Source organism: Thunnus albacares, chromosome 21 (assembly GCF_914725855.1).
Source record: "Thunnus albacares chromosome 21, fThuAlb1.1, whole genome shotgun sequence".
Classification (NCBI taxonomy): Eukaryota; Metazoa; Chordata; class Actinopteri; order Scombriformes; family Scombridae; genus Thunnus; species Thunnus albacares.
In genome coordinates this window covers 11202025-11230020 of record NC_058126.1, presented here as the reverse complement: position 1 = coordinate 11230020, position 27996 = coordinate 11202025, and the positions used below count along the sequence as shown (strand labels likewise).

General features: G+C 37.4%; 4 protein-coding genes across 5 annotated transcripts in view; 2 read left to right on the top strand and 2 right to left on the bottom strand.

The window, feature by feature from the left end:
• lmbr1 (limb development membrane protein 1) overlaps positions 1 to 4278 on the bottom strand; it is a 36913-nt gene extending 32635 nt beyond the window's left edge. For both annotated transcript variants that reach the window (XM_044340374.1, XM_044340372.1), the window contains exon 1: positions 4069 to 4278. In XM_044340374.1, the coding sequence (XP_044196309.1) occupies positions 4069 to 4131 (63 nt within the window). In that variant the 5' untranslated portion in view covers positions 4132 to 4278. The remainder of the gene's footprint in view (positions 1 to 4068) is intronic.
• Positions 4279 to 4327: 49 nt separating this feature from the next.
• Positions 4328 to 13697, top strand: nom1 (nucleolar protein with MIF4G domain 1). Its single transcript, XM_044340371.1, has 11 exons — positions 4328 to 5628; positions 5754 to 5866; positions 7017 to 7212; positions 7893 to 8216; positions 8377 to 8487; positions 8868 to 9038; positions 9715 to 9836; positions 9990 to 10122; positions 11593 to 11724; positions 11843 to 11952; positions 12804 to 13697. The coding sequence occupies exons 1-11, from the start codon at positions 4624 to 4626 to the stop codon at positions 12979 to 12981; spliced, it is 2595 nt and encodes an 864-aa protein (XP_044196306.1). The 5' UTR covers positions 4328 to 4623; the 3' UTR covers positions 12982 to 13697.
• A 1682-nt stretch (positions 13698 to 15379) lies between these two features.
• On the bottom strand, positions 15380 to 18290 carry mnx1 (motor neuron and pancreas homeobox 1). Its single transcript, XM_044339955.1, has 3 exons — positions 17631 to 18290; positions 16685 to 16845; positions 15380 to 16196 (listed from the first exon to the last, which is right to left on the bottom strand). The coding sequence occupies exons 1-3, from the start codon at positions 18133 to 18135 to the stop codon at positions 15909 to 15911; spliced, it is 954 nt and encodes a 317-aa protein (XP_044195890.1). The 5' UTR covers positions 18136 to 18290; the 3' UTR covers positions 15380 to 15908.
• An 8964-nt stretch (positions 18291 to 27254) lies between these two features.
• ube3c (ubiquitin protein ligase E3C) overlaps positions 27255 to 27996 on the top strand; it is a 29045-nt gene continuing 28303 nt past the window's right edge. The window contains exon 1 of the mRNA XM_044339758.1: positions 27255 to 27397. Coding sequence (XP_044195693.1) covers positions 27293 to 27397 — 105 coding nt within the window. The 5' untranslated portion in view covers positions 27255 to 27292. The remainder of the gene's footprint in view (positions 27398 to 27996) is intronic.

Below are 27996 nucleotides of genomic sequence, written 5' to 3'. Positions count from 1 at the left end.
AAATGCCAATTTATGTTTATTACAAGGAGGCTATTTGTTATGTATGTAAAATATATGTGAACTGATATAAAAAATACAATCATGGACCCAGTTCATGTGAAAACATCCATGTCTACGAATTTAACCATAAACAGTCTGATATGAATGGTCATAAACAGGTTGATAGAAAGTCATACATGGCATATGTGTGTAAAAGTAGTACATGTACAAAAAGGTAGTTTTTTGTTGTTTTGGTTTTTTTTTTAACAATGTAACAAACAGCATGTTTTTCTTTCAAGCAATGTATAGCTGTAAAAAGTAGGTCTGAGTGTTTGAATGTGTCCAGAGTGTATAAACAATTGATAACCTGAGCTGTTGTACTATGGTGGAATATGATACTTGATCACTTAATATTTGTATGTCAATGTTTGCTGTCCAAAAATTACTACATGGGGTTTTGTTATGATGATGCAAAATTAGGAAAATAAAATCATTTCTGCCCCATTATTACACAAATCCATAGCTAGTCAGCAGTATAGTTAAACACGACCCATTTATGTGACTGTAAAACAAAAACAAAATTGTAATACATCACTGTTTTCAAATCTCCGATGACATTAATGACACTACACGCAAAGCGGTCCAAAAATGACCAATGCGAAGAATTTATTAGGCCACCGCTGCCTAAAAACAAGCTGGATGGTCTTACATGATCACATTCCACATCCCCCCCCTTCTACTGTGACAGTGACTGGGACGTAACTAATGTTAGAAGCTCCCACTTCAGCACTTTGCACCCTGTCAACATTGCACAACTCATCGTGGCCAAGCTGGGATTATGAGGTGACTCAGCCTGATACAAGGCAGTCCGTGCACATTTCAGACAGACAAACTGACACAGAAAAAGATATTTCAAACCTCCTCAGCCAAATCTGTGAGGTATATGATATGTTATATGATAGCCGTAGCAACAACAGTTTGCGAACGAAGTAAAGCTGATAAATTTGCATGCTAACAAAAGACTGGTGACAGTGGCTCAGGCAAAACCATGTCCACAAAGGGGCATACATAGAACGACACACAATCATGTGCACAGACCTGATAAACTGGCGCAGACACAAAGACACAGAAGTCTGGCATGAGATAACACCAAGTTTCAAGTTGACCCGTCAACGCCAATGGCCCTAGCCAAAATATCGCGTTGTTTCCCCTCAGAAACACCAATTCACACAGTAAGCAATTGGAATAGGAACAGGTGATAACAAGTTAGCCTTCATGCAAGCAGTTTGAAAGCATCTCCAACCAACTTAGCAACAGTATTTCACACCTTTATGACATATGAACTCAAGCTGGAGGTGAGGGACGGTAATTACATTTTTTATGAGAGGGAGCCTTTTGAATATTCCTGCAAATAGATGTACTGTTAACTGTTTTCATGCACTGTCACCACTTGGATCAGTAATCAGATTTCAGATGCGCAAACATGAAACATGAAACCGTTTAAGTCATTAAGAAAAACTTGATTAACAGAGCTGGTTTCTGCTGGCCATGCTCTGTGCATAGCTGGGTTTATTTAATATTGCAATCACAGCGAAGAGGCCATGAATAGGAGGAGTAACACAATACTGAGAGGTGCGTAATGTTTTTGGAAGTCTTTATGCTAGTAATAAATCCGACCAAAGTTGTTGCTGGGGTTGTGATGCACAAGTGAAACAACATCAGGGACAATGAAATAATTTGTTCCACACAGTACATGTTTGTTTATAAAACTGTGCGGCAGGCCGATAAATGATGTTAGAGCCTTGTTTGGAGGTGGAAGGAAAATGTTATTACTGACCAAATAGCATGTAAACCTGTTTTTCAGTGTAACAGACTAGTGACACATTATCCTGCCTTAACCTGATTACTCACCTAGATTTCTGTGTCAACAAAGGCATGGCATTCTTCAAGATTTCTTTTACAGTAGGACCCTATTATGGAAGAAACTGTTTCCCCCTCTTCAGGTCTGATAAGAGTGTACTATATTGTCACTGAGTCATGTTTACCCACTTTAAACTTAACCCAGAGTAACTAGGGCTGCCCAACCCATTTGATGCCTGCAGAAGATGACTCACTAGAGACATGATGATAAAATGATACAGTGCAATGACATTACAGCCTGTCAGCAAGTAATCAGATCCTATTCAGGTATTCAGGTAAAGAATGTCGATATGGGATACTGAGAGCCACGTCTAAGGAGGACAACATGTGAAAGCTAAAGCAGACATGTTGAGCTTGACTGCCAGAGAGACATTTGATAGTTTCTATATTTCAAAATGTCTGTCAGGAATAATCAAGGAAACATGCTCTAAACTGAGTGTCATTTTTTGTTCTATATAGCTTGCGTTAGTAATTTTTCTGAAATTGTGGCCAGACATCAGAACACACTTAAAAACAACATGGTTTAGGGCAAAAGACGGTCATGCAGTAGCAAAACATTTGTCTTCTTACATTTAACATTACACAGCAAACAAAGAACTCTGCCATTCTTGTCCCAATGTTTCCAAATAAAACAACAAAATAAAGTTCCCTTCCTTAAATATAACACTTTTTATAATCATCCAACTGCAAGCCCTTATCAAAAATTGACATCTTCTTGAAAGGTGTAGCCCTGGCTTAAATCATCAAATATTGAGCAAGAAAACATACAGTACATCTTCTATGTCAGCCATATCACATAGCAAACAAAAGTATCTTTTCTTCAAGGATACCCTTAAACCAGGGGTCAGCAATAAGATTCAACAATAGGCTATTTTGTTCACTGTTGTTCAATGGGGTGGTGGGAGCACCGTTTCACAAGTGTGGTGAATACACAGGCCTGTATTTTTCCAATATTTTGTTTTTTTATTTCTAATTAATTAATTTAAGAATATACTTGATAGACTGAACTGTTTCTTTCAGAACTGTATCCAACTGCAAATGTAAGTTCCCTCATTAGTAAATGAGGAACAACAGAATTTAAAGCAACTTATATCAATACTCTTGTGATGTAAACCATGAAAATGAAAAGTTCAGCTCTCTTCAGGGGCCAAATGTTTTTGCCAGAGGGCCAGATTTGGCCCACGGGCTGCCATTTGCCTACCACTGCCTGAAACCTACCTGTTTCTAATGCTGGTGACCCTTGAACACAACGCCTGTGCACAAATAGATTTTTTTACATTTAACCTAGCATTAGTTAAATTCTGCTTCACATATGGCTCTTCACCTAAGCTGACTTTCATGGGACATTATGTTATTAATTTAGTTACAAAACATATACACCATATTTCTTACACAGAAGGAGCAATTTACAGTAAATATTGTGAATATTACACTGATAATCATTTAATAAATTGATAGCCAATGTTATCGCAGGCGCACTTTAATCACTAGTTTTACTTAATTCTTCCACTCCAGCCCTATTTGGGAGCAAAAACTGTAAAAAATGAATACCCAAATTAAAATGGCTGCAGCTCCTGAACCACAGTGACTATATACATAAATAAGGTATCGCCATAAAGGAAACCTCCCAAAGTTTCTAGTGAAAGCATCAGAAACATAGAAACAAAGCAGCAAGTCTTTGTAATCAGTAAAGAAAAACAAACATTTTGTCCGCCTAAATAAAAATGTATTGGTTTATCTGTGCATGGAGAGCAGTATGCAGCTGTAAACTAAACACCAATGAACACCTGCCTCGCATTTGAAGATGACAGCACAGAGTGTGACAACTCTGAAGTGTTTTTTAATTTAAAAAAAAGATCCAGACGGATGGAGACTCTTAATTTTTGTAAACATGTCATAAGACAAAATTAACAGGAAAGGGAGAGACGGGCAACTAGCGGACGTTGGTGTTCTGGCGTAGTTAGTAAGGTTGAATAAGATTTGGACGATATCTTAACTGAAACAAAATATTATATATCTCAGGTGAACCACAAAATGAACTATCGGGCTTAATAAATTCCGCGGAATCAAGCTGACAGATGAAACTAACGCTAGCGACCGTTAAACGTTGCTATGCAGCAGAGGACGTTGCTAGCAGGCTAACGTTAGCTCTGACTAGCCGTTACTTACGATGTACTCTCGGACTTGGCTGTGGAAATTCTGCTCTCTGATAGTCACATCGTCTTCTTCCATTCTTCATATTGCAAATGCAAAAAAAAGCTACGGGCTCGCTACACACATGTTAGCTCGGACAACATCAACAATTCAAGAGCACTGCCTCCTCCGCTGACTGGTTAAAAGACAGTTTACATCGAAGGAAAAACTGCTCCGTGCTAGGCTAAAAAACAAAAACGCCCCCAAATAAAGTGCGTCATTACCAAGCGTCGAGTCGTCGGTGTACCCTGGAAGGAAATGGTCACATGTTTGTAGGTCACATCAACAATATTTGTCCACATGGTGATACATGTGTATTCTAAGGTACTTACGTGTTTAAAATAGGCTTTTTGTTTTACTTCTGTCGGCTTTTAAACCTCTCTGTAACGTTCAGTAACGTTAGCTTCTTTTAGCCAAGCTAACCGGATGTAGCCTACATTTTTGAAACAAGGCTAGCCGGTTGAATTTAACTCTATCTAGCTCTCATTGTCCTGCTCACTGTCAAATATCTGGACTTTTTAATTCGCTAATATGAAAGGAAAGTGGAAGGAGAGAAGCAAAAAGAAGAAAGGAAATGCAGTTTTGCAGAAGTACATGGTGGCAGTGGGTGAGTTTGTGAAAAGCAAAAGTGGCACAGAGGAAGAAGTAGAGGATGACCGTGGCTTGAAGTTTGTTAAAAAGAAAAGCAGAAAGGAGTTACGCAAAGAAAAGCGAAAGCTAAAAAAAATGAAGATGAAAAGTCATTATGAGGGTAAAAAGATTATTAGTTTACCCACTGATGAGGGTGAACACTCAGGAATGTCAGCTGATAAAAAGCCACAGCTGCAGAAGATAGAGAAAGGAAAGAAAGAAGTGTCAAAAACACATTCAAACAAGTCCACTAGTGCTCCTACAGTGAAATCAGAGAACTCTAAAACACAATCTTCCAAGGTAGGTAAGAAAAAGATAAATAAGCTTCAGGAGTCACGAAAGATGGCTCTTCTGGAGGCAAATGAACAAGAGGACAGAGAAATAAAGAAGTTAGAGCGTTGCCTTAGATTAAACAAGAGAAAAAATAAGAAAAGTCTCCCACAGTCATTTGTGGCTGATGGACTTGATTACATCCTTGGTGTGCTCGACTCTGGCTCTTCGGCTATGGGGATGTATGACAGTGATGATGACATGGACGCAGCTAAAGAGAACTTCGAAAAGCTCGATAAGAACGACACTCATCTGTCAGATGAGGATGAAGAGCCAGGAGATGATGAGATGGCAAGTGAAGGTAGCGATGATGATATGGATTCATGTGACGACGAAAACGAGGTTACAGAGGATGATGTGGATGATGAAGAGATTAACGATGAGGAGGATGAAGAGATTAACGATGAGGATGGTGATGATGAAGACATTTTTAATGATGAGGAAGCTGATGATGAGGAAATGGAGGATGGGGTGAATGCAAGTGATGCAGCAGACTCAGAAGATGAAAATGAGGAGGATGCAGAAGAAGAAGTCGACACTCCTGACACAAAGACATCAGGATCAAACTCAGAAACTGTGAGTTCACAACCAAAATATTTGTTTCATTATCATCAACACTGATATCTTGTATGTATGTATGTATGTATGAATATTGAATCTAATCAATTAATCAATCAATCTAAACATCTTCTAATATCTAGGTTACCCCTGCAGCAGGTAAGTATGTGCCACCTCACTTGCGTAACACTGGAGATGATAAACGCAAAGCTGAACTAGAAAAACTGAAGAGGAATGTGAAAGGCCTGATGAACAGGTAACAGTCTTACTACAACACTAAGTTTCAAGACAGTCCTGTGAAATAACATTTTTTGAAAAAACTTAAATTACTCACCAAATAAAATGCAATATGCCCATTTTTATATAAAACTCACACCCTTGTCCTTCCCTAGAAAGTGTAAAAATATGTTTTTGCAGATGGCATGCACTGGACATGCAAAAAAACTGCATGCAGTAAGAGAGGATCTTGTGTTTTGGAGTGCCACATAAAACCTGCAGGTCAATTCAATACAACAAAACTCAATACATCCCTGCAAGGGCAATTATAAGTATGCAGCAGCTCATCACTCAGGTAAAATAACTCAGGTAAAATAAAAAACTCAATCACAAAGCTAAAACAATAAGGTAATAATGGCTAATAAATTAGTAAATGATAGAAATAAACCAAAATAGCTCAAAAAAACAAAACAAAAAACAAAAAATGACCTATGAAGATTTGGGAGGACAGACGGCAAAGCCTGACTTTTCTTTTAATATTAACAAATGATGAGAAATGTCCACCCTTTGTCAAAATATTGATTTATTAGTGTACTTCTTAGTTTTAATAAATGAAACAGTACATTTCCATTACCGATCAGCGATGGTCATCAGTGCAAACTCTGCCCATTTTAGCAGCTCAAACATGCTCAAACACTTCTACTGAATGTGATCGGGTACATTCAGTATTCTTATCTATTTCATAATGATTTACTGGTCACAATAAGAACTCAGGTCCATTCATTTCACTCCCAATAATCTTTTAACAGATCTAACAATACTACACTTTCTGTCCATCACTGATATAATTAAACAAATAGTTGTAAAAGACTCTTGACTCTCAAAGATAACTGCCCTCATCTTTAAGATAAGTAGCCAAGAGTTACACCAGAAGTTGACTTTGATCAATGTGAAAAAGTTGACATTACCACTAGAAACTCACCTGGGTTCTACATTGGAATAGCCACTATTGGCTTACATATAAAAATGGGGCATTTTTATACATTACATATAAACACAACATGGATTCAGATTGTTATCAGTATGACCTCTGACTTCTGAGCTGGGTCTCAAATTTGTTCAGTTAAAATCCAACAACTTTCTTCTTAAAGCGTCTAAGTGATGATTAATGCATTTCCTATCATTTTCAGGCTGAGTGAGCCCAACATGGCGTTCATCAGTGGTCAGCTAGAGGAGTTATACATGAGCTGCAGCAGAAAGGACATGAATGATACTCTAACAGAGCTGCTACTAGCAGCCTGCGTTACCCCAGCCCTGATGCCTGACAGACTACTGATGGAGCATGTCCTGCTTGTCAGCATCCTCCATCATGCTGTGGGGTTGGAGGTAAAGACACCAACTTCACTACTTGATTTTGAGTTTATGCAATGGGATTGTATATTTGAGAACTTCAGTTCACTGTCTGCTCCACTGATAAGAATGACAGCAGGAGTCAAGCAACTTTTCCTTTACCAGCCTTTGTGGGAGAAAGAAACTGTAACCACTGGCCTGGGAATTGACATCAGCTCTTGAATTATTCATTGGAGGATATTTCTTTCAAAAGGATTAGCTGCTTTCACACATCCTTCCTTGTAAGCTAATGCCCTTTTAATTAATTAGAAAGTGACACCTAACACCTTGGTTTCCTTTGCTTAAGGTGAAATAGGATTGTTATCTCTCAGTTCATCAGTATCATCTCACAGGATCAAAAGTAAAAATGAGTGTCAGCCAACAGCTTGCACAGATCTTCTTCTTTCACTCGTAAGATTTTACTCACCAACTTTGATGCTGAAATGAGATCTGGGGATATAGCAACAGTCCTTGATTGTCCATTAGATTCAACTTTGATTTACAGTTTTTTTTCGCTGTATAGTTTTAGTTTTACAAAGCAGTGAGAAACTGTTAACAGATATTTCAGGTATGTTTATTTAGTTGATTCAAACCACTGTGATGCGACTACATTGAAATATTATCCATCATGTGTTATTGTCCATAACATATAATATTGACATTTTATTATTTTCTAGGTGGGAGCTAATTTTCTGGAGACAGTCGTGCGAAAGTTTGATGAGATGTACAAGAACCCAAGTGAGAGCAAAGAGTGCGACAACCTGGTTGCCATTGTTGCTCACCTCTATAACTTCCAGGTGGTGCACTCGGGCCTCATTTTCGACATTCTAAAACTTTTGGTGGGATCCTTTACAGAGAAAGACATTGAGTTAGTTTTGTTTGTACTGAGGAATGTCGGCTTTGCCCTGAGGAAGGACGACGCTCTGGCTCTCAAGGATCTCATCTTTGAAGCCCAACGCAAGGCCGGCGACATTGGGGCGAAGTTTCAGGATCAAACCAGAGTACGGTATATTTTAGTTATGAAAACTAAAGCAAAAAGAATTACTCTTTATTTAAATTACCTTTCATTTAGCAGACATTCTTAATTGCATAGAGTCTATACAATAATATTTCCTGGTATTGACTTACTTAACATTAGATCATGTAAAAACATGTCCTCAGGTGCGTTTCATGCTGGAGACCATGTTGGCTTTGAAGAACAATGATATGCGGAAGATCCCAGGCTATGATCCTGAGCCTGTGGAGAGACTGAGGAAGTTGCAGAGAACTCTGGTGGGTGATTTTTTTTTCATAATATTATTTACATGATATTACATCAAAATAATCACATTTCCATACATAAACTAAATTTACATTTTGAATGTGTAGCTTACAGTCACTAATTGTATTCAGTGGACTCATACTGACCATTATTATCATATTCTTCCAAGACCTTTTTATTTTTATAGTAGCTTCCACTTGTACCACCAGGTGGCCCCAGAGTACCACCTTTACAGACTTCAGTCCAGAGTGTTGCTGATGTTCTTAATGTAACCATCACTAGTTGTCTACTTCATTAGGTTAACTTATTGAAGTCTTTCTTACTTACATTAAAACGGGTGTTCGCCTACTAAGTGCACTTGCATCTAATTCCTGGTAAATGTTTAACTCAGATCCACCGGAGTGCAGGAGGCAGTGACATGAAACTCAGGGTCTCTCTGGACAATCTCCTGGCAGCAGAGCAAGTGGGCCGCTGGTGGATCGTCGGCTCCTCGTGGAGCGGAGCACCCATGATCAGTGAACAAGGCAATACAACCTCAAAACAAAGTACTGCTGGAGGACAGGTAGAGTACTTCAACCATGAAAGATCCCAGGATTGCAGAAGTCTTAGGCTATGCTAAGAGAAAGTGGGTACTGAAAAGTTCATGACCTATTTTGTCTGTGTTGCAGCCCTTTTTGAACCTTTGGTGCAAATTTTTATTTATTCAAATTACGATTGAATTCATTTCTAATCTGCAAATAAAATTTTCCATATTTTAAATTGATTTCAAAGTGAAGACTATGTCAAATTAAATTTATTGCCACTGGAGCTGAAAAATGAGTTGATTCATTAATTGATTGATCAACAGAAAAATGATTGCAACTATTTTGATAATTGATTAATCATTACGGTAATTTTTGTGAGAAAAAATTGTGAGAATTTGCTGTTTTTCATCTTGTGTAATAATAAATTGAATATCTTTAGGTTTTGGAGTGTTGGCACATTTTGCCAGTTTTAGAATTATGTCATTTGGGCAAAGTTCTTTTATGGTTGCTTATCTTGTTTGTTTTATTTGATTTAAGAAAAAAAAGTATCATTTCAGTGCTGAAACTCAGGGTTCGTATCAGCACTTGGATTTAAAAATTTCAAACAATACTCAGCCCTCGTCAGTTATTATTCGGTAATGTTAGCACACTGATATGTATTTTGGCTTAGCAGCATTCCTCGCTTAACTGAGGTCTTTGTTTCGTTTGTTTCAGTTTAGCACCAAAGTTTTGGAGCTGGCGAGGAAACAAAGGATGAACACGGAGGTCAGAAGAAACATCTTCTGTGTGGTTATGACCAGCGAAGATTACCTGGATGCATTTGAGAAACTGCTGAGGTTTGTTATCACTCACCTCTACAGTATCTCTCTATGTGAAATTGGTTCACCAAAGACAGAAATTAAAAAGATGTTTATTTAAGCAAAGTTTAATTTCCAAATGATCCAACTGTACATTGATATTTTAAAGCTTTTTATTTTCTCTGTGTGAAGGATGGGTTTAAAGGACAAGCAGGAGAGAGAGATCGTCCATGTTCTGATGGACTGCTGTCTGCAGGAGAAAACCTTCAATGCATTTTATGCCGTGCTGGGAGAGAAGTTCTGTTCCCACGACCGACGCTTCCAGGTATTTTAGATGGTTAAAACACTGTAACGAATGTGAATATTGTTTGTATGTTATTGTATTTTTTGGGACAATGTACAGTTTTAAGCATAAATGTTAACATTTGATGTACTGCACCAGAGTTCACTTTAAAGCTAATTTTCATCTGCAGTCCCTTACAAATAAAACATAACAGCACAATAACAGACAGTACAAAGTACAAAAAAACCACACAGAACGCACCATACAAAAAACAAAGCTACATACAACAGTACATCACATACACCCACAATGTCAACTAGAAATTAATAATGTAAGCTTGTCAAATTAAAAGCAAGATTATTAGAGATTATATGAGAAGACCATGAGATGAAACTATACTATGGCATAAACTATATATACTATATATGAAACTATACTATACTCTCACTTCACTCATATACAACCTTGCAAATAAACAGAACATACGGTACATCTACTGGGTCTTATTAATCAGTTTCATTAACTAAACTTGCTCCATTTACATAAAAGTTTAGTCCATGCAATTAACACTTTCTCTCTAAGACAGTTGTTTGATATGAAAACACATCCTATTATCTAAAAATCTAAAAAAATAAAAATAAAAAAAAAGAGTAAAAAAGTATGCTTAAAATGCACATAATGCTAAATGAAATAGCAAATGTATTGCCTGTTTAAAACACTCTATTAAAATGTACAACTGCAGTATTTTTCAAACTATTTTAATTTGACCATGTCTGTTCCTATAAATGTCATGAATCATTGTTGTCCAAGGCTGTGAACTAATGACTGGTAACATCAGTAATGCATTTTTTTCTTTATATTTGTAACAACTCAAAATCAAGTAGTTCTCATCATCAGATAAAGGTCTATAGTTTGATTATTGCTAACACACATGTTCAGTAAATGATAACTGTAGCGTTTAAAGCCATAATCACTCTGCATATGTCATCACTTTAGTGACAACTGTGCAGAGGTTGGGTGGCAATTTTGCTGTATGCCAATGGTGGTTTTAAATCTAGACAAGTTACTGAACATCTCATCTTGAGAAACATTGCTTTACCTGCTGGATGTATGTGACCACCCAGTCTCTTAAACTGTGGGTGACCTGACTGTGGCCTGCAGTTCACCTCTGCAGTGTGGGAGCCTCTCACACCTCTCACCTCTGATATTATTTGACTCAAACTGTGACTACAAACAACACTTCCTACTTTGCTGGCATGCAGACCTCTGCTCCATATCAGAAACGGATGACCATTGTCCTCATCAAAGAGCTTGAAGCAGGGCTGGTGGGAAAGTTTGCTTTTCACATGTAAACTGGATCTGGATGAGAGGATTACTTGTGTGGAGAAGTCGGTTCCTGTTGTTAATAGTTTCTTCTTCTATTTTTAAGAATCATCGGTGTCCTGATATTCTGTACATATAATGTGTTTTGGAATGAAACATTTGCCTCATGCTCAGTCTTTATTTTCCTAGATGACTTTCCAGTTCAGCCTATGGGACAAATTCAGGGAGCTGTCCAACCTTCCCAGCAGCACCTTAAACAACTTGGTCCAGCTGGTTACCCGGTTCCTCCAGAAGAAGTGCCTCTCACTCTCCATACTCAAAGTAAGCAGCATGTTTCATGTATGTCATAGCGTTCACAATTAGACATTTATGTATTTAATGTTACATGTTAATGAATATTCATTTGTGGCTGTCTTCTTATCTGTGTTTTTCTGTGTAGGTAATAGAGTTTGGAGAGCTAGACAAGCCCACAGTTCGCTTCTTGCGTCAGTTGCTGACCAAACTTCTAAAAGAAACTGAGCCTGAGGATCTAGCCAGCATATTTGGAAGGTGAGTGTGATTGTGTTTTAGCTTTAGCTCATACTGAGACTCAACATTTAAATTCATGTAAAATAAGACACACTGAAATAAGACTAAAAGTGTGGTTATCCTAGAAAATAACTAGCTTGTACGACATGTTGTCCAACCATATCGGATATCAAATGCATTTTACAGCTGTTTTGAATGACCGTACTTGAAGGCAGAGTGAAACGTGGGTCATCACAGAGAATGAGGTGATGGGGAAAATCATTGAAATATGGGGTCAACAGCACATCATAGACAATCTCTCCTGGAAGGCATTCATAATGTTGTACTCAACTCAGTTGTACGCACAAAGTGCTAGAAATAGTTAGGCATAGCCGTGCTTTGAGGTAAATGTTAAGTATAAGTAGGTATGTTTTCCATGTTCACCATCTTAGTTCAGGGTGTTAGCATGCTAACATTTGCTAATTAGCGCTGATTGGAATGTCAAGTGTTTTAAGTCATAAATTGATTCATAAACCAAAGTATTGGACAAATTGAAATTTTGACGTGATGCCAGATGAAGATTGGGGGGATCACTAAAGTTATTACAATTCATCCTGATTGGAACATGAATGTTTGCACCAATTCTCATAGCAATCCATCCATAGTTGTTGAGACATTTCACTCAGCAGATCATTGATAATCGTTGAGATATTTTAGATAGACTGACATCGCCATGTCTAGAGCCATGCCGCTAGCATAGCCAAAAAGTCTAGTTAAACTTCACAGCAGTTTTAACCTCCATTAGCCCACATTTTGTAAAACCTCTCCTCTTCACTACTTGGCACTATGTGAAGATCTGAAATCAATGTCCTTCATTGTTTCCTATCCGCCAGGATTTCAGGAATTCCCAAGCTAGGAATGCTGCGGGAGGGCTTGAAGCTTTTCATCAGCCACTTCCTGCTGAAGAATGCCCAGTCACAGGGACCAGCTGAGCAAGCAGCTGTGCTGTCAGAGCGCGCTCAGGTCGCCACCAAAGCCATGGAGGCCAAAGAGGCCAAGCTCAAACTGTAAAACACACACAAACACATGCCAGAAACCCGAAAGACGTACGTAACAAAAAGATGGAACAAAAGGAGGCTTGTTGGAGTGACATTGCTTCTTATGATGCTCCTATGAACACAAACCCACAATTTACTCAAAGAAAAAATAAGTGAGTTTTTGCTTTGAGAATTTCTTGTAAATAATTGTTACCATGAAGATTTTTAAATCTGGAAGATGATGAAGATGCCTTCAAACACACACCGATCTTAATGCCATCTATATTATTTTATTACATAGTGGTTCAGCTATGTTATTCTGCCATAAATATCTATACATTTTTCTTACGTTTAATGACAATTTCACATACTGTATTACAACTCCCAAATACATTGTCCGAGTTGTTGCTTGTACAGTTTATAAATCAGGGTTGAAATGATAGAAAATACTGTTCCCTACCAGACAAATTCTATCTCGTTAATTTCATGAATAAATAAGACATTTTGCCCAAAGCTTTGACTCCTTTTTTTTTTCTTTTCTTTAGAAAGAAAGGGGGAAAAAAATTGATTTATTTATTCTCGGCTTTAATATTTTTCTGATTCCGCCCTCTTGACGGCAGCGTACAACAAAAGTTCATATCACATCGCCTGCACACCTGGAATCATTCTTCTGGGCTTAACTGAGTCTATTTACACACTTGCACAAACAAAAGCATATTACAATAAATCCTTTTTCAGCCTTAAACACAACTGATTATTGAATATTTGTATGTTGTTATCCTCTTCTATTGATATTTCCACCAGGCTGCAGTGAGTGTGACGAGCGGTGAGACGTTGGTTCATTCAGTGTTTACACGCCCTGATGAAATGACCCGGGGGCCTTGAGTCTGGCCTATTCTGTTTGCTCGCTGACACCAGTATCTGCCCGCGTGGTTAGCATAGCAGAGTCATTCTGTTACATTTTATACTTGCTCCTATTAATTAGCTTCATTGGTGCGGCCTGTATCAATCTAAGGCTGGAGCACGGCCTGAGGTCAGGAAGGGGCCACCAAGGTCATCCAGAGGAAATGTTCTTCACTAATCCCACCAAACTCACACAGTAGCCTCATGTTGAAGAGAGTGCAGAGCTGTTTTAATTACATGTAACTTTTAAGTTGCTATTTTGATGATAAAGAGCACATCTCTCCATCGAGGTGAGGACACGCAGATGGTGTTCGGTGAGGAAATGATGAATACTGTAAGCAATACTTGAGAATTTGTCTGATAAAAGGTGGAGATAGTGGGATAAATAGGCTTACTGTGCAGTCCATACACTGGCCATTGTCTGCATCTGTGAGCCAGAGATTTGCCACCAGCTTTACCTGGTGTACTCTGGTTGGGCTTGACCCTCAACTGAACTTTGATTTAGTCTGCAAAAGCTAGAGCAAACAGCCGAAGATAACCAGCAGATCCTTCCGTAATCCTGTTACAAATGGCACATAATCACTCAACCCTGCTATAGTTTAATGCTGATGACCGCGGGAACGATGATAACAAGCAAGACCACTCTGTAGAAAGTGTTTCCTGCAAAGTAACTGATGCTTCTGTACAAATCAGTTATTGAATTATCCCAGTAGATCAGCCACAATGGTAGATATTACCCAGTTTCATAAGACCAGACTGAAAGAATATATTCAATATAATCAACATATTGGGTAATAACACCCAAAATAAATAAAATTTGAAGCTGATGGGATGTTTGGTTTGCACATGAGGAAGTCCGTTATGTTTTCTTGCAAAATGGAGGCCAACGTGACATCATCAGGCCAATTTAAAGATTTTTAACATTAAAAGTTCCTCAGTATTACATTGTTTTTGGTTTCAAATCAACTAGGATGACCCATGAGTCTTCTGTCTCCACTCTACAATAAAGAGCATGAAAAAACTCAACCAAATAAGATTTCACTATTCCTATATTTAGTGAGAAACATGTAGACTTTGAGGAAAAAACATATTATTTTAGCATCCATCGATTTTTTTTTTAAAAAATCTATATATTTAGCTAGTTGTTTATTTCAAATGATTTCAGTGCTGAAAATAGTGCTTGAGCAGCCAAGTTGTCGCTTAACACGCCGTTTAAAGGGTTTATTAATACGAGCCCATTGCTAGTGTGGTGTGAAATGTTTCCTCCGTCTGACTGCCTACTTGCTGTTTGCTCTCACTGCACGTTTGCACGGATCCGACAGCGCTATTAACAGTCATTCCCATGACCCGACCTGTCTGTCAGAGCAGAGAGAAAAACACACGCCTCTGTCCGCAGCAGAGCTCCAACACTGCGCGTAAAAACCGTAAATCACTTTTTTTTTAAAGAATCAACCCTTGTGCCAAATAACAACTGGATAATATATATAAAAAAACATTTTATTTCACATTGTTTGCACCAAGAGAGACGCTAAACAACAATTTAGCATGCATTGGTAGGCTATGACCATTTTATAAATACAGTATAGAAAAATAAACATAACATTTATTTCCAGCGTGATATGACACAGTACGGAAGTATAACACCACAATAAGGCCAACATAAGCAGACTATTTAGAGGGCGCTATATGATATCTGATTATTGCTGACAAACTAACCATCAGAGCAGGTAAAGATTGCAAAGTCCTGAGCCAGTTTACAGCGTTTTGCATATAAACCATGCAAATGTCACAGTTTACCAATAGCCGACTGCTGAATGCTGCTCTAGTACAATCTCCTGCTTTATTGCTGGTTTAGTATGACATGAGCATCATCTATACTTGACCTAAATTTTTATTTTTTTTCGTAACAAAAATGCTGATTATTTCCACGTAGGTGATAAAAGGTTGGATTACATGCAAATGCATTTTTTTTTATAGCGAAAATCCCCCACAGTCATTATAAATGGAGATCGCCACCTTCGGCCTTCTTCTTCTTCTTCTTCTTCATTTTCTTCAGCTTCAGGGTTGCGGACTTGTGTCACTGGTGTGATTCCTCTCGTCGTCTGAAGAGCAGTCTGAAGAGTTGTACAGGAAATTGTCGCCCTCATCGTCGTCACTGTCCCTAAAGTCTCTTATCCTGACATTTTTTGAGTCTGTCTTGCTGTGATAATCCGACTGTTCGAGTGCGTCCGATTTCTCTTGGCCGTTCTTGTTGCATTTCTGCTTCTCGGCCTCCTGGGCGGCTTGCTCTTTGGCCTTCTTACTTCTCTTCCACTTCATACGTCTGTTCTGGAACCAGATTTTAACCTGAAGAAAGGAAACAATAATTAAGTTTAATTGATCTAAACGTATGAAGACAAGAAGCTAACTATGCGTAACTATGCGTAAAGATTGCGTAAAAGTCACCAGTCCACCTGACGTTGACTTCTGCGCGTTACAAGCTCATTATACATACAATACAATATATAATACACTAAAACACGTCAGAAGAGTAACCTAATATAGTATTTAGTTACAAAATAATCCTTTGAAGCAAACAAAATATTAAGTAAATAAAGTCAAATATTCGTCATTGGGTTTAAATGGGCAAACATTTGCCCAAATTTCGAAAAAAGTCAGGATGCAACGGGAACAGGTGGAGTGAGATTTCAATATAATTTTTTCATTTATCTACAGAAAATGAAACCAATGAAAAACAATAACAATAACTTGCTGGTCATGTTTGTGCATTTTTAAAAAATATTTTTATGAAGCCCTTAAAAGGGGAAGTGATATAGTAAAATCTATGTTATTACCTGAGTTTCCGTCAGCATGAGGGACGTCGCCACTTCAAATCGTTTCGGTCGTGACAGATATTTATTCAGTTTGAACTGATGCTCCAGCTCCAGCAGCTGCTGACTCGTGAATGCAGTTCTTGGTCTTCTGCACTTGCCAAGCAGGTTGGACTGCGCCTGAGCTGCAAAATAAAAACATCATCAATTCCATGTGCCTTGCAACAACATTTTCTGACATAGAATATATCTATAATAACATATTAATGTCCAAAATAACATACAGCTTTGTGACTGATAATAAAATATTCAAAAACTTGTAAAGGAAACTTAAGATGCAACCGTCAAAATCTCTCTTTTTATGGTGTAATTAGATATAATTTTCTATCTGTGTGCTCCCCAAATAAGCAACAAGGTAGTCCACATATGAATATATCCATAGAGAAGATATTTGCCACTTCATTTTGAACAAATCTGTTAAAACGAGCAGAAACAAAAAGGCAGTATCTGGTGAGCAAATAGCATGTCGACTGTGGGTTTCACACTCCTCTGCCACTTTCCCACTGTCCATTATCTGTCCATTTTAGTTCCTCTCAGAAAAATCATCATTCAATGACAGCTTTTCTATCCAGACGGTCATACAGAGACATCTGAGGGAAATCATGCACCAAAATATCCAAAACGGACCTTATTTTAAGTCAAATAAAAATGGCGTGTCTGTCTTAATTCTAGTTTTAAGCACAGTAACATATGTTTCCTTAAAGCAGCACCACAGGCCTGCATTACTATTGGAGGTGTTTATTATTATGAATATTATTTAGCAACAATATAATACATAAATCTATCTTTTTTGGGTACCATGAAAGCTTTTACATGGGTTGCCATACATAACTAACCAGGCTTTATGATATTTTTAGATATATTCAGAAAAAAGAACAGAGAAATGTCAGAACACAGCGAGGCTACTCACAATTAAAGTCAGACATTTTGGGCAGCATCATCCCGGCTGTGGAGACCCGCAGCCAGTGGTCCAGCTGGAAGGTGCTGGCTGTCAGTTTGATGGGATCACTGGTGTGGTGGTGATGGGAGCCGTGTGGGTAGGGGTAGGACAGGGCAGGGTGTTGGCCTGTGAGGGCGGCTGTGGAGTAGGTGTACATGGGATGGCCGTAGAGAGCCTGTGCGGGGATCCCTGCGGTACTCTGCGGATGTAATCCAATCATACTGTGCGGACTGTTGAGGAAACCCGGTTTAGGAATCAAGCCGCAGGTGGAAATCCTCGGCGGAGACGGTGTCTCGGTGCGTAAAGACTCGCCGCTGGTCGGCAACTCCGGGACTGCCGCACTTCCAGACGTCGGGATGGAAGAGGAGGAGGAGGACGACGACAGGGAAGTCACAAGAGCAAGCGGAGAAGTCTGCACTTTGGGTGTATCGACTGCTAAAAGCGCGTCAATGCGAAAGTTTTTGGATTTCTCCATTGGGGCCCCCGGTGTGCGCCTTGTCGCCTCTGCTAAACGAAGGAGAAGTCGGTGCCGTTTCGCCACCTCTCAAAGGTTATGATGTGGTCCGGAGTGTGAGAGAGGAGCTCCGTGTGACACTTAATCCCTGTTAGATGGAGGCGATTGGTGCAGCCGTCTAGCAGGGGGCCGTCCCAAGCCTTCACACCGGACCCAACAACGCCTCTCTGCTCTAATCACTGTAAAGCACGGTGCTGGCTGCGTTATTGCTTTCATAAAATATTGCTTTTACAGGGAAATGACGCAAACGTTAGAAAAAAAAAACTTCAGATTTTTTGATCCATTACAACGAGATGCCATATTTCGCCTTTTACAGTAATATATAATTCATTAACAGGGGGAGTTATCGAGTAAAAGTTTCCAATGTGACTAATCATTAAGGAGGACCTTATTTGTTTTATGATGACAGGAGTAAGTGCGCAATACATTTTTGGGGATTGGCTTACTGTACACTTCAACAATTTGACCGAGGTCACAGGAGCAGGTGTAGTAACATTTTTTTTAAACCTTGGCACAAACAAACCTCTAAATTATTAATCATATGAAAGTAAGTTAATATTAAATTTAGTTGGAAAATCTTTTTTTAAATGAAAAATGAAAAATTATTTTGTGCTTCAAGTCCAAATGTTTTTGAATGAGGACGTTTTCTTGCTGGCACAGGAGTGATGTGTCCTGGGTCCGTCCTCCTGGTCCATCTGAGGAAAAGTTATGGTTTAGAAAAAAATTGTTTAACTTAAACTATAGAATAGAAAAAAAAACATACACATGGTATTACGGTAATTGGATATATTAAATGGCAGTACAGGAAAAATCATGGTTAAGGGTTTTTTTTCCCAGTGCAAAATTGAATTTTCAGTCCTGACATCTAAGGTGATGTGTAAGGTTATCAGGATCATCTTTACTCATTGGATTTAGATAGCAAATTAAATTAATGTACAGGCAGTTTTTTTTTAAAAGCATGCGCAAAAATGAACATCTTGAGCCGAGGCGCCCTGTGAGGCCAACAGGGAAATTTAAGTAAAAGCCCTCCTTCTGTCGCTTCCCAAACCTGAAGGTGACAGACGCACACTGACCTGTTATAATGGAGCTGTATACCCAAATTAATTCACTTATATCCTCACTGCACCCAAACAAAATGTTGTCAGAAAACTGTTTTGTATTGAGACTTTTGAAGCCTGTCAATGTTCATACACACAAAAAAAATCTCCATAAAACCAACGAATTGCCAGTTCCTGAAATACTGAAAATAATCTCGGTGTTTTTCTTTATTAAATTCAGTTTTTTTTTACATCCTGCTGGAGCTATGAGCAGCTGTCAAAAATAGCTCAATTTTAAGTAGAATCTGTGACCAATAAGCAGCAAAAATTTTTGTAATTGAAAGCTTTAAGTGTGATGAGGAGAGAGATGTAATAGGCCCGCTCTGGCTTCGGGTGACTTCGGTCTAATAAGCCACTTAAAGCTAATGGAAGAGGAGGTCAGAATGAGAATTATTGACACCCCGTTGCCCTTAACCTGTCTACCAATAAAGCTGATTAGTTTTTGTCAATTCATCAGCTGACCGCGCTCCTGGGACGTTTATTTGCTCGGGGGAAATCAACAAGTCACCGGGTAGTTTTCAAGTAAAGGATCGCCATTTAATTGTGGACCTTGATGATCATGACCAATTACAGAATGATAACTGAGAGATTGATGTGGGCCTGCATGGAAACGTGGAAAAAAAAAATAGAAAGAGAGGGAGAAGGAGAGAGAGAGTCAATTCACTAAGGCGCTTTTGCCACCAAACATCCAAACTTATTTCTGTAGGTAAAAGGTGCAAATAGTGATGATGTGAAGATTTATACACCTTCAGTTATTAGGTCCAGTTCTTGCACTTTCTCGAATTTGTTCCTGAAATTGTCTTTTTTTTCTTTTACACACATGTATTTCTTATCGTTTTTATATGACATTTGCCCTTGTAATGATAAGAAAAAAACGGATGAGAGCAGGCATGAGAGCCATAAAAGAGTCCGAGAGTGCACGGCAGCTGTTTTTAAAATTATTATGATATTGTGCAGGGCTAAATAAACATCTTCACCTCTGGACAAAGCGGAAGTCTTTTGCAGTTCTCTCATCAATTAAATGCGTTTTTATCAGCTTTCGGTATGATTATTATAACAGCCGGAGTCTTGATCGCCACACGCCTGAGCTGCGCCTTGTCCCCACCACGAGTTTAATTTCATTAAGGGGGCCCGCATGAATATTTCTATTAAAGCAGCGGTGAAATATGGAGCCATTTAGTATTGGCCTTCACCGATCACGCAGATTTATCGCTCCTTTTCATCACATCTAGGGGAGAGAAAATTAATAAGGTCCTCAAGATGGAACCGGACCCTAAAACCCCGGTCTTTCCTGAAAGCTGTTAATTTGCTCCGTAATTACCTTCACAATTAACTGAAATACAAATCAAAGTGACAAATCGGGATAGTTTATATATTAATTACCTTCGGTAAATGTGTTCATTATGAAAAGGCAATTTAAAGGGACCCGCACTGTCTCTTTTATTGCAATAAATACGTTCGATTAAATGAAATGCTTTTAAAACATTTGAGGCTCATAATCATCTTTTTTCTATAGATGATTTTTCAGTGCGACGTCTCATTCTGTTAAGAAAAAACATGACTATCAGTGTCAGTATCGACGACTGGAAGAAAGACTTAATTGTCTGACAGAAACATCTGGATCTCAAACTCTTTATGAAATTCGATATTTCAAGTTAACTTGTCTTAGACGTGTTATCAATTCACTTTGGATGGAGAGTATTACCTGAGTCCCTTTCAACATTGTTATTTATAGGCCCAATCAGATCTTATTGATGAAACCATTTGCCCGTGACTTATGCCCATGCTTTTAAAGCCTTTATTCGTTCAGCCAATAAAAAAATCCCGACGGTATAAAGCATCAGTTTGTATAAAATGTTTGCTACTCTAAAAATAATATAATCATGACAGCAACAATCATAATCAGACGTACATGTAGCCTATAAACAAATATGTATATCATATATGGCTACAAAATCATCACAAATGGTAATCAGTGCAGCTTCTCTTCACCTGCTGTCGTTAAAAATCAAACAAATCCATTAACAAGAGTCAAAGGCCAGAAAAATACATAATACATAAGTATAAGTAAATGAGTAAGTAAATAAATACAAAGACAGGGAAATAATTAAAGAAAAAAAGGCCCAAAAGAGGTCCCAGGTTGGAATATTTTATCTGTAATATTTGAACAGAAATGTTATTTCTTTTAATATGTGTCTGTTATGGAAGCTCCTGGTTGACTTCCGTTATATTCACATTTTATTGGATCTGGACTCTCCTGCAGCCTCAGTTAGTTGTTCAAAAAATCTTAAAGTCACCATGAATGCAATTTGACAGACAACTACTCTTAAGACTTATTAGACAAAAGTCAAATGCTGTTAGACCAACCTGTGTGCCTAACACATTCAAATTTTCAAAATGACCATGAAGCTACCTAGGTTGACTTTGACAAGTGTTTAAACCAGTTTGTGCTCCTTGCTCATTACAACAGGAATCACAACGTCACTTATGCAGAACCAAAAGTCAAACACTGAGTTGCCAATCTTTTCTTTGCACCTGTACAATCTAGCTCTGCAGTATTTTCCATCTTTGTGAAGGCTACAATGGTTATTTTGTTGGTTATTTTATTTTTGTTGGCTCTGTCACAGAGGCATTGAGTTGTTGTTAGTGGTTATGTTGTATTTAATGCACCTGAAGACCTGGTGTCAGGTGGAATATGGAGCTGAGTGTTGAGGCACTTATTGTCTACGGCTTCCCTTCAATCTAACTTGGATTGTACATCATCTGTATGTCGCTTTAGACAAAAACCTCTACCAAATTAACACATGTAAATGTAATGTTCTGGACAGTATTGTATTGTATTGTATTGTGAGTTGCAGTACAGTGCAGTACAGAAGGTTGGAAATTATTAGAAATGACAAACATAATGAGTTATTGCTAGCTATTTTATTGGATTTTATTATACAGATTAATGAATTGGTAGCCCGAGTTTTGCATTAGAAGTATTATTGCTACTATAGGCCTACTAATATTAATGATAACAATCTTAATCAATGTCATCATCATCATACTCATTATCATTTTTGTACAGTATGTAAAACTTTTTTATAACATTTTTGATAACAAATGTAAAGTACTTCATAATCAATATAAAGAGTATAAAAATGACATCAAAATGCAAAAATCTGTACAATAGGCCTTTAACATATCAGACATTTTGACTTTCAATTCTATTTAAGTACCAGTAAGCCATGGCAGTCTAACAGTGAGCCAGCATGCATAATATGGACTCTGAAACTGAAGCAGCTAAATTAAATTCAGCTGTCACTAATTGTATTATTATTTCATAAAAATGAAATATTTCTAATGAAGAAATAGGAATGTAAATTGATAAAAAAGGTAAATGACTTAACAGGTCTTTCCATAGCTACAACATCCTTGAAATGTCAAGCTGTGAGCAGGCTTGTAAGGCATCATGAGATTACTACACAAACTCTTAAAAGTAAAATCTCCAAATTATTTCCAAAATGGGGTTGGAACCAGTAAAGAGAAGCTTAAACAGGTGAGATACAGTGTCACAGCTTTACAGTTTAGCCACACATTGTAACAACAACATTGGAAAAGTGGTAAAATATTTGGTCCTAGGACTGAGCCTTGAGGCACACCACATGCAATTAAGAACTTTGAGGAGTTGAACCCATCTACACGCACACATTAGAAAAATTCCTATGAGTCAAATAAAATAACTAAATAAATGCTGTTCACTTCCAAGATATGCTTCAGTTCATTAATAACAATACCATGGTGTACAGTGTTAAATGAAGCTCTAAGGTTAAGCAGTATGAACACTAAACCTTTGCCAACATTGACATTCACCAGTATATTATTTGGTACTTGCTATTTTCGATTAGTTGCAGTGAAACTGACTGAAACTGGGATGAAAGTTTTCAGAAATGTTACTAGTATGTTACAGTAATAGCAGCTAATAAAAATACAAAAGAAATGCTAACGCAAAAACCTAATCAACTCCAAAACATAAACAAATATCACAACAGATTCAGAGTATAAACTTACTATTAGTCGGCTAAATTTCATATCCTAAAAGGGAATTTTACTCCAGACTTTCCTTTAATTGTGGCACTGGGTGGTCAGTGCTCTAACCTTAGAAATGGTGTTACCAACGTTAGCACTAACACCACTATGAACAGAAACTTGCCATGACCGTTGCTGTTCTGGCTGTTTTAGGTTTAGTTATCAGCATTTCAACTGTAACTCTGGACAAATAGGCTAAAGCAAATATCTCTATCGTCTGCATCTCACAGGGATAAATACCGGTACTTTTCGACAGCACAATTAGAACTGAAGAAGCCATTTGAATGAGTGATTTGGATCCAACTGTCACCAGATACTCAGGAAATGTAGATATTATTTTTACTCCCTTTTGATTTACATATTGGTTTTGAATATTTTTGAATAATACCACTTCTATGAAACAACTTCTTGTGTAAAATGAAAAAATGGTTTGGTGTACTATATAAGGGTTTAAGAGGTGGATACCTCCTAAAATGATTAACCCTACTCTATAATAGACTCTTAAAAAAGGCTCAACAATAAACACTGCATCCATCATCTATAGGCTAGCCTTCTATCCTGTATATTTACTGAATAAAGATAAACACAACAACATAATAACATGCAATAACATGCACAACTTGCACATCTGTGAACCTATCACACGCAGTTATTTGTGTATTTCCTTTACTCATTACATATACTGTGTATCATGTGAACATTTGCACATTTCCAGTCAATGTCTTGTACAATATTTTTAAAAATCTAACAGCTCTTTTCACTCACCTAAAATATATTCCTACTTACTTTATATTTTTATTGTAAAATTGTATTTATATATTTATGATCACCTGTCTTTTGTGGTACTTGTATTTTCTCTTACCTTGTATTTTTTGATTGTATGCACCACAACACCAAGGGGGATTCCTTGTATTTGCAAACCCATTTACACAATAAACCTGTTTCTGGTTCTCATTCTAACTTAAACACATTTTTCAAAGGTGGAACTGAAAATATAGCTGCTCAAACTTAGCAAGGAGCTTTCCACCACACATCTATCACAAATCAAATATGTTTGTTTGAAGATTTTCTGTGTTGGAAAATGTATATAAAAAGTAAATAAAATGTTCTCTGCGTACATATTGTTTTGAGAATATAAACTGACATCCTTTCTTTGAATTCCAAACTATTTTATTGTTGTTGAGGTTGATACGGAGGAATCACAGTGCCCATTAACACCGGTTGGATCCATAATTTATGTCATGTGTGAAGTTTCTGCAGAATACAAACTGCACACTACAGCTGATCGAGCATTTGCTGTGCTGACACCTCAGCTTTGGAACAGTCTTCCCGTTAGTATTCACTCTGCTGACACTGTTTCAGCCTTTAAATCCTGTCTTAAGACACATTTTTATAGACTCGCCTCCTTGTCTGACAACTAGACTTATTTGTTTACACAATACAGTTCTGTTGTGCAACCTCCATATTTTAATGGTTTCACTTGTTTTACCTTTTCGATGGTTTTATTTGTACATTTCTTTTATGCTTTCTTTTTAATTGTGTGATTGTATTTTGCTGTTGTTGTGGTTTTTTTTTATATTTGTGAGTGTCTCTCTGCAGTGGTAACCACTTTGTGCTCCTAGCTTGAAAAGTGCAACACAAATAGAATAATTATTAATACAGCCTACTGTTAGTAGTACTACACAGCAAAGACCAGTGGTGGAAAGTAATTAAGTACATTTACTCAAGTACTGTACTTAAGTAAAATTTTGAGGTACTTATACTTTACTTTGAGTATTTCCATTTGATGCTACTTTATACTACAACTCCACTACATTTCAGAGGGAAATATTGTACTTTCTACTCCACTACATTTATTTGACAGCTTTAGTTACTTTTCAGATGAAGATTTGACACAATGGATAATATAACAAGCTTTTAAAATACAACACATTGTTAAAGATTAAACCAGTGGTTTCCAACCTTTTTGGCTTTTGACGTCTTACAAAAAGCAGTGTGTAGTCAGAGTCACATTTCAGATGTCTATGAGTTGTTAACAGCTCCACCAAATAGTGATTTTTCCCTCTAAACTTCTCACATGGTTTCACTTCAATAAATGTTCAAATGATCCAATATTTCACCAAAAATGAAAGAGTAGAGAAAAAGTCCAAACACTGAAAACAGATTTGTGTATCAGAACTTTGTTTTTTCTTCTTTCCTCTCCCATTAATCATCTCACAACCCCTCAGATTTATCTGGTGACCCTTTGGAGGGACCCAACCCCTAGATTGGGAACCACTGGACTAAACTAGCTAACTGTACATAAAGTAGTTCAAAGTAGCTTCACCTCCAGCAGCTACAACAGTAATATGCTGCTCTAACACTGATGGTGTCATATATAATAATATATCAGTCAGAGGGACTAAACCACTACTTTAACTACAATAGAGCTGATTATACTCTGTACACTATACTTTTACTTAAGTAGGATTTTTCCTGCAGGACTTTTACATGTAGTAGTATTTTGACATTGCTGTATTGGTACTTTTACTCAAGTAAAGGATCTGAATACTTCTTCCACCATTTGTTAAGACACACACACTCATACACACACAGTCTTTTTTTTTTATCATCTTTATTGAGACAGGTATACATATAACTTGTGTCTACAAACACGCCAGAGTGACTAAAGGTTGTCATAGAAAAAAAGAAATAGTTACATGTCTTGTAAAGCTGACAGGAGTTGAAAGTTTTAATTGCTTTTTTGTTTGTACATTCAGATATAGAAGAAGTGTATTGTTTGATATGGACAGTCAGCTCTGAAAAGTTTGTCTTTATGAAGAATTTTGATTTGTGAATATAAAATTTGGTCAAAAATAGTAAGTAGATTAATTAAATAAAACTACAAGCAGAGATTCCTGTCATATTCACTGAATCCAAACAATACATTTTTCCAAAGTGATAAAAAGTGAGGGTAGATATGATCCGCAATAAATCATGACAATTTACTCCACAGTTGTTTTGGATGCAGGTAAGACACACACACATACAGATTTTTCCAGGTGCAGAAGCTTCTCAATGAATCTAACTATTTATTTATTTATTTACTTTTTTGAGAACAATAAAGAACAAGGCACATTGTTGTGAGCAAACAAAGACATAAGAAATAGAAAGAAAAATAATAAAGAATAAAATAATTAATACAAATAAATACATAACATAAACAAAACAAGAGAATATTCAGTAATAGTTTTTACAGCCTTCTTTTTAAAAAAAATGTTTTGGTCCATTTTATTATATATATGGAATTTGCCAAAAAGAGTATAAACAGTTGTATTAAAAAGCTAACATTTTTGTCCATTTAGTTATTTTCCAAATAAATAAAAACATCACTTCCATACAGTGTGAACATTTTACCTGTTTTTCTAGATAGAAAGTTTTGCGTATCAATCCAAAATATTTTGGAATACATACAATGGAAAAATAAGTTTAAAAGTTGTTTTAACCACAATAATCACAAGAATGACTAATATTCAGTTTAAACCTTTCCAGAACGTGCTTTACAGGATATATTCTCTGTAAAATTTCAAATGAGACCCCTTTCATTTTATTGTTAATACAATATTTGTCTGATATTCTCCATTTTTCCAATTCAAGACACCATAAACAGAAGACCATAACATTTGCAGTGGGGGGATATTATTCTCTATAAGGGTGTTCTGGGTTTGTTTATTACTATATTTTTTATTTAGAACATCTAAATCACCAGTGAACATATTCCTCCTTCAATCTGATGACTGAGTTGTTTCATCATGAGGTTTATCTGAGCCTGTAAAGCTCTTATCAATGAATCTAGCTGCGAGGAGAGTGAGTTTTATTGACGTCACTGTTGTCCAATCAGCTCCCTCTGACGTCACAGGAAGCGGATGCAGTTAAAGCTGGCTGTTGGTTCTTCCCCCAGTGCGTGTTGTATGTTGACTTCCAGAGAGGAGAGGAAAAGAAGATTTGACGTTTGGGTTAACCTAAACTGCACTCCCACTATTATTGTGATTTACACCTTAATTGAAAAGTCAAAGGTAAACGATTCATAGGTTGTTGGTTGATGATTCTCAGGTGTGTGTCCTGTAATATGAAATAGGTTAAAAGCGACACGAAAGAGAGGAAGACACCCCCCGTAAAGTTAGCCTGCTTGAGTGCTAAGCGGCTCTGCTAGGTAGCCGCAGTGCTAACGTCAACAAAATCATGTTACGTACACATGTATGAAGCAGTGGTGCGACGTGTCATTAATAAATTATGTGTAATTTCGGGTCTATGTTGCTGTTTGGACTCTTATAATACCAGACAGCAGCATTTAGCACCTGACAGCTGCTGAGTCATTAGCTAGCTAAGTTAACCGGCGAGCTAACTATTGTTGCAAGCAAACTGAAGCTGTCAGTTGACCGTCTGTACTGTCGTTCAACAGTTGTCCACATCGAGCTGATTAACTGTTTTATTTGGCCACGTAAAGTACAAACAGAAGACGCTGCAACTTGCTCTAATTTAATGGTTGAAAAATCGATTCACCAAAAGTTTAATTGTGTGCAAGTTTGAGCCAACAGTCAGGTCATTTTTTCATTTCGTCACTGCTCTGTGTTTGCTCTGCCATTACGTTTTAGTTTAGTTCACTTTTCGTTTC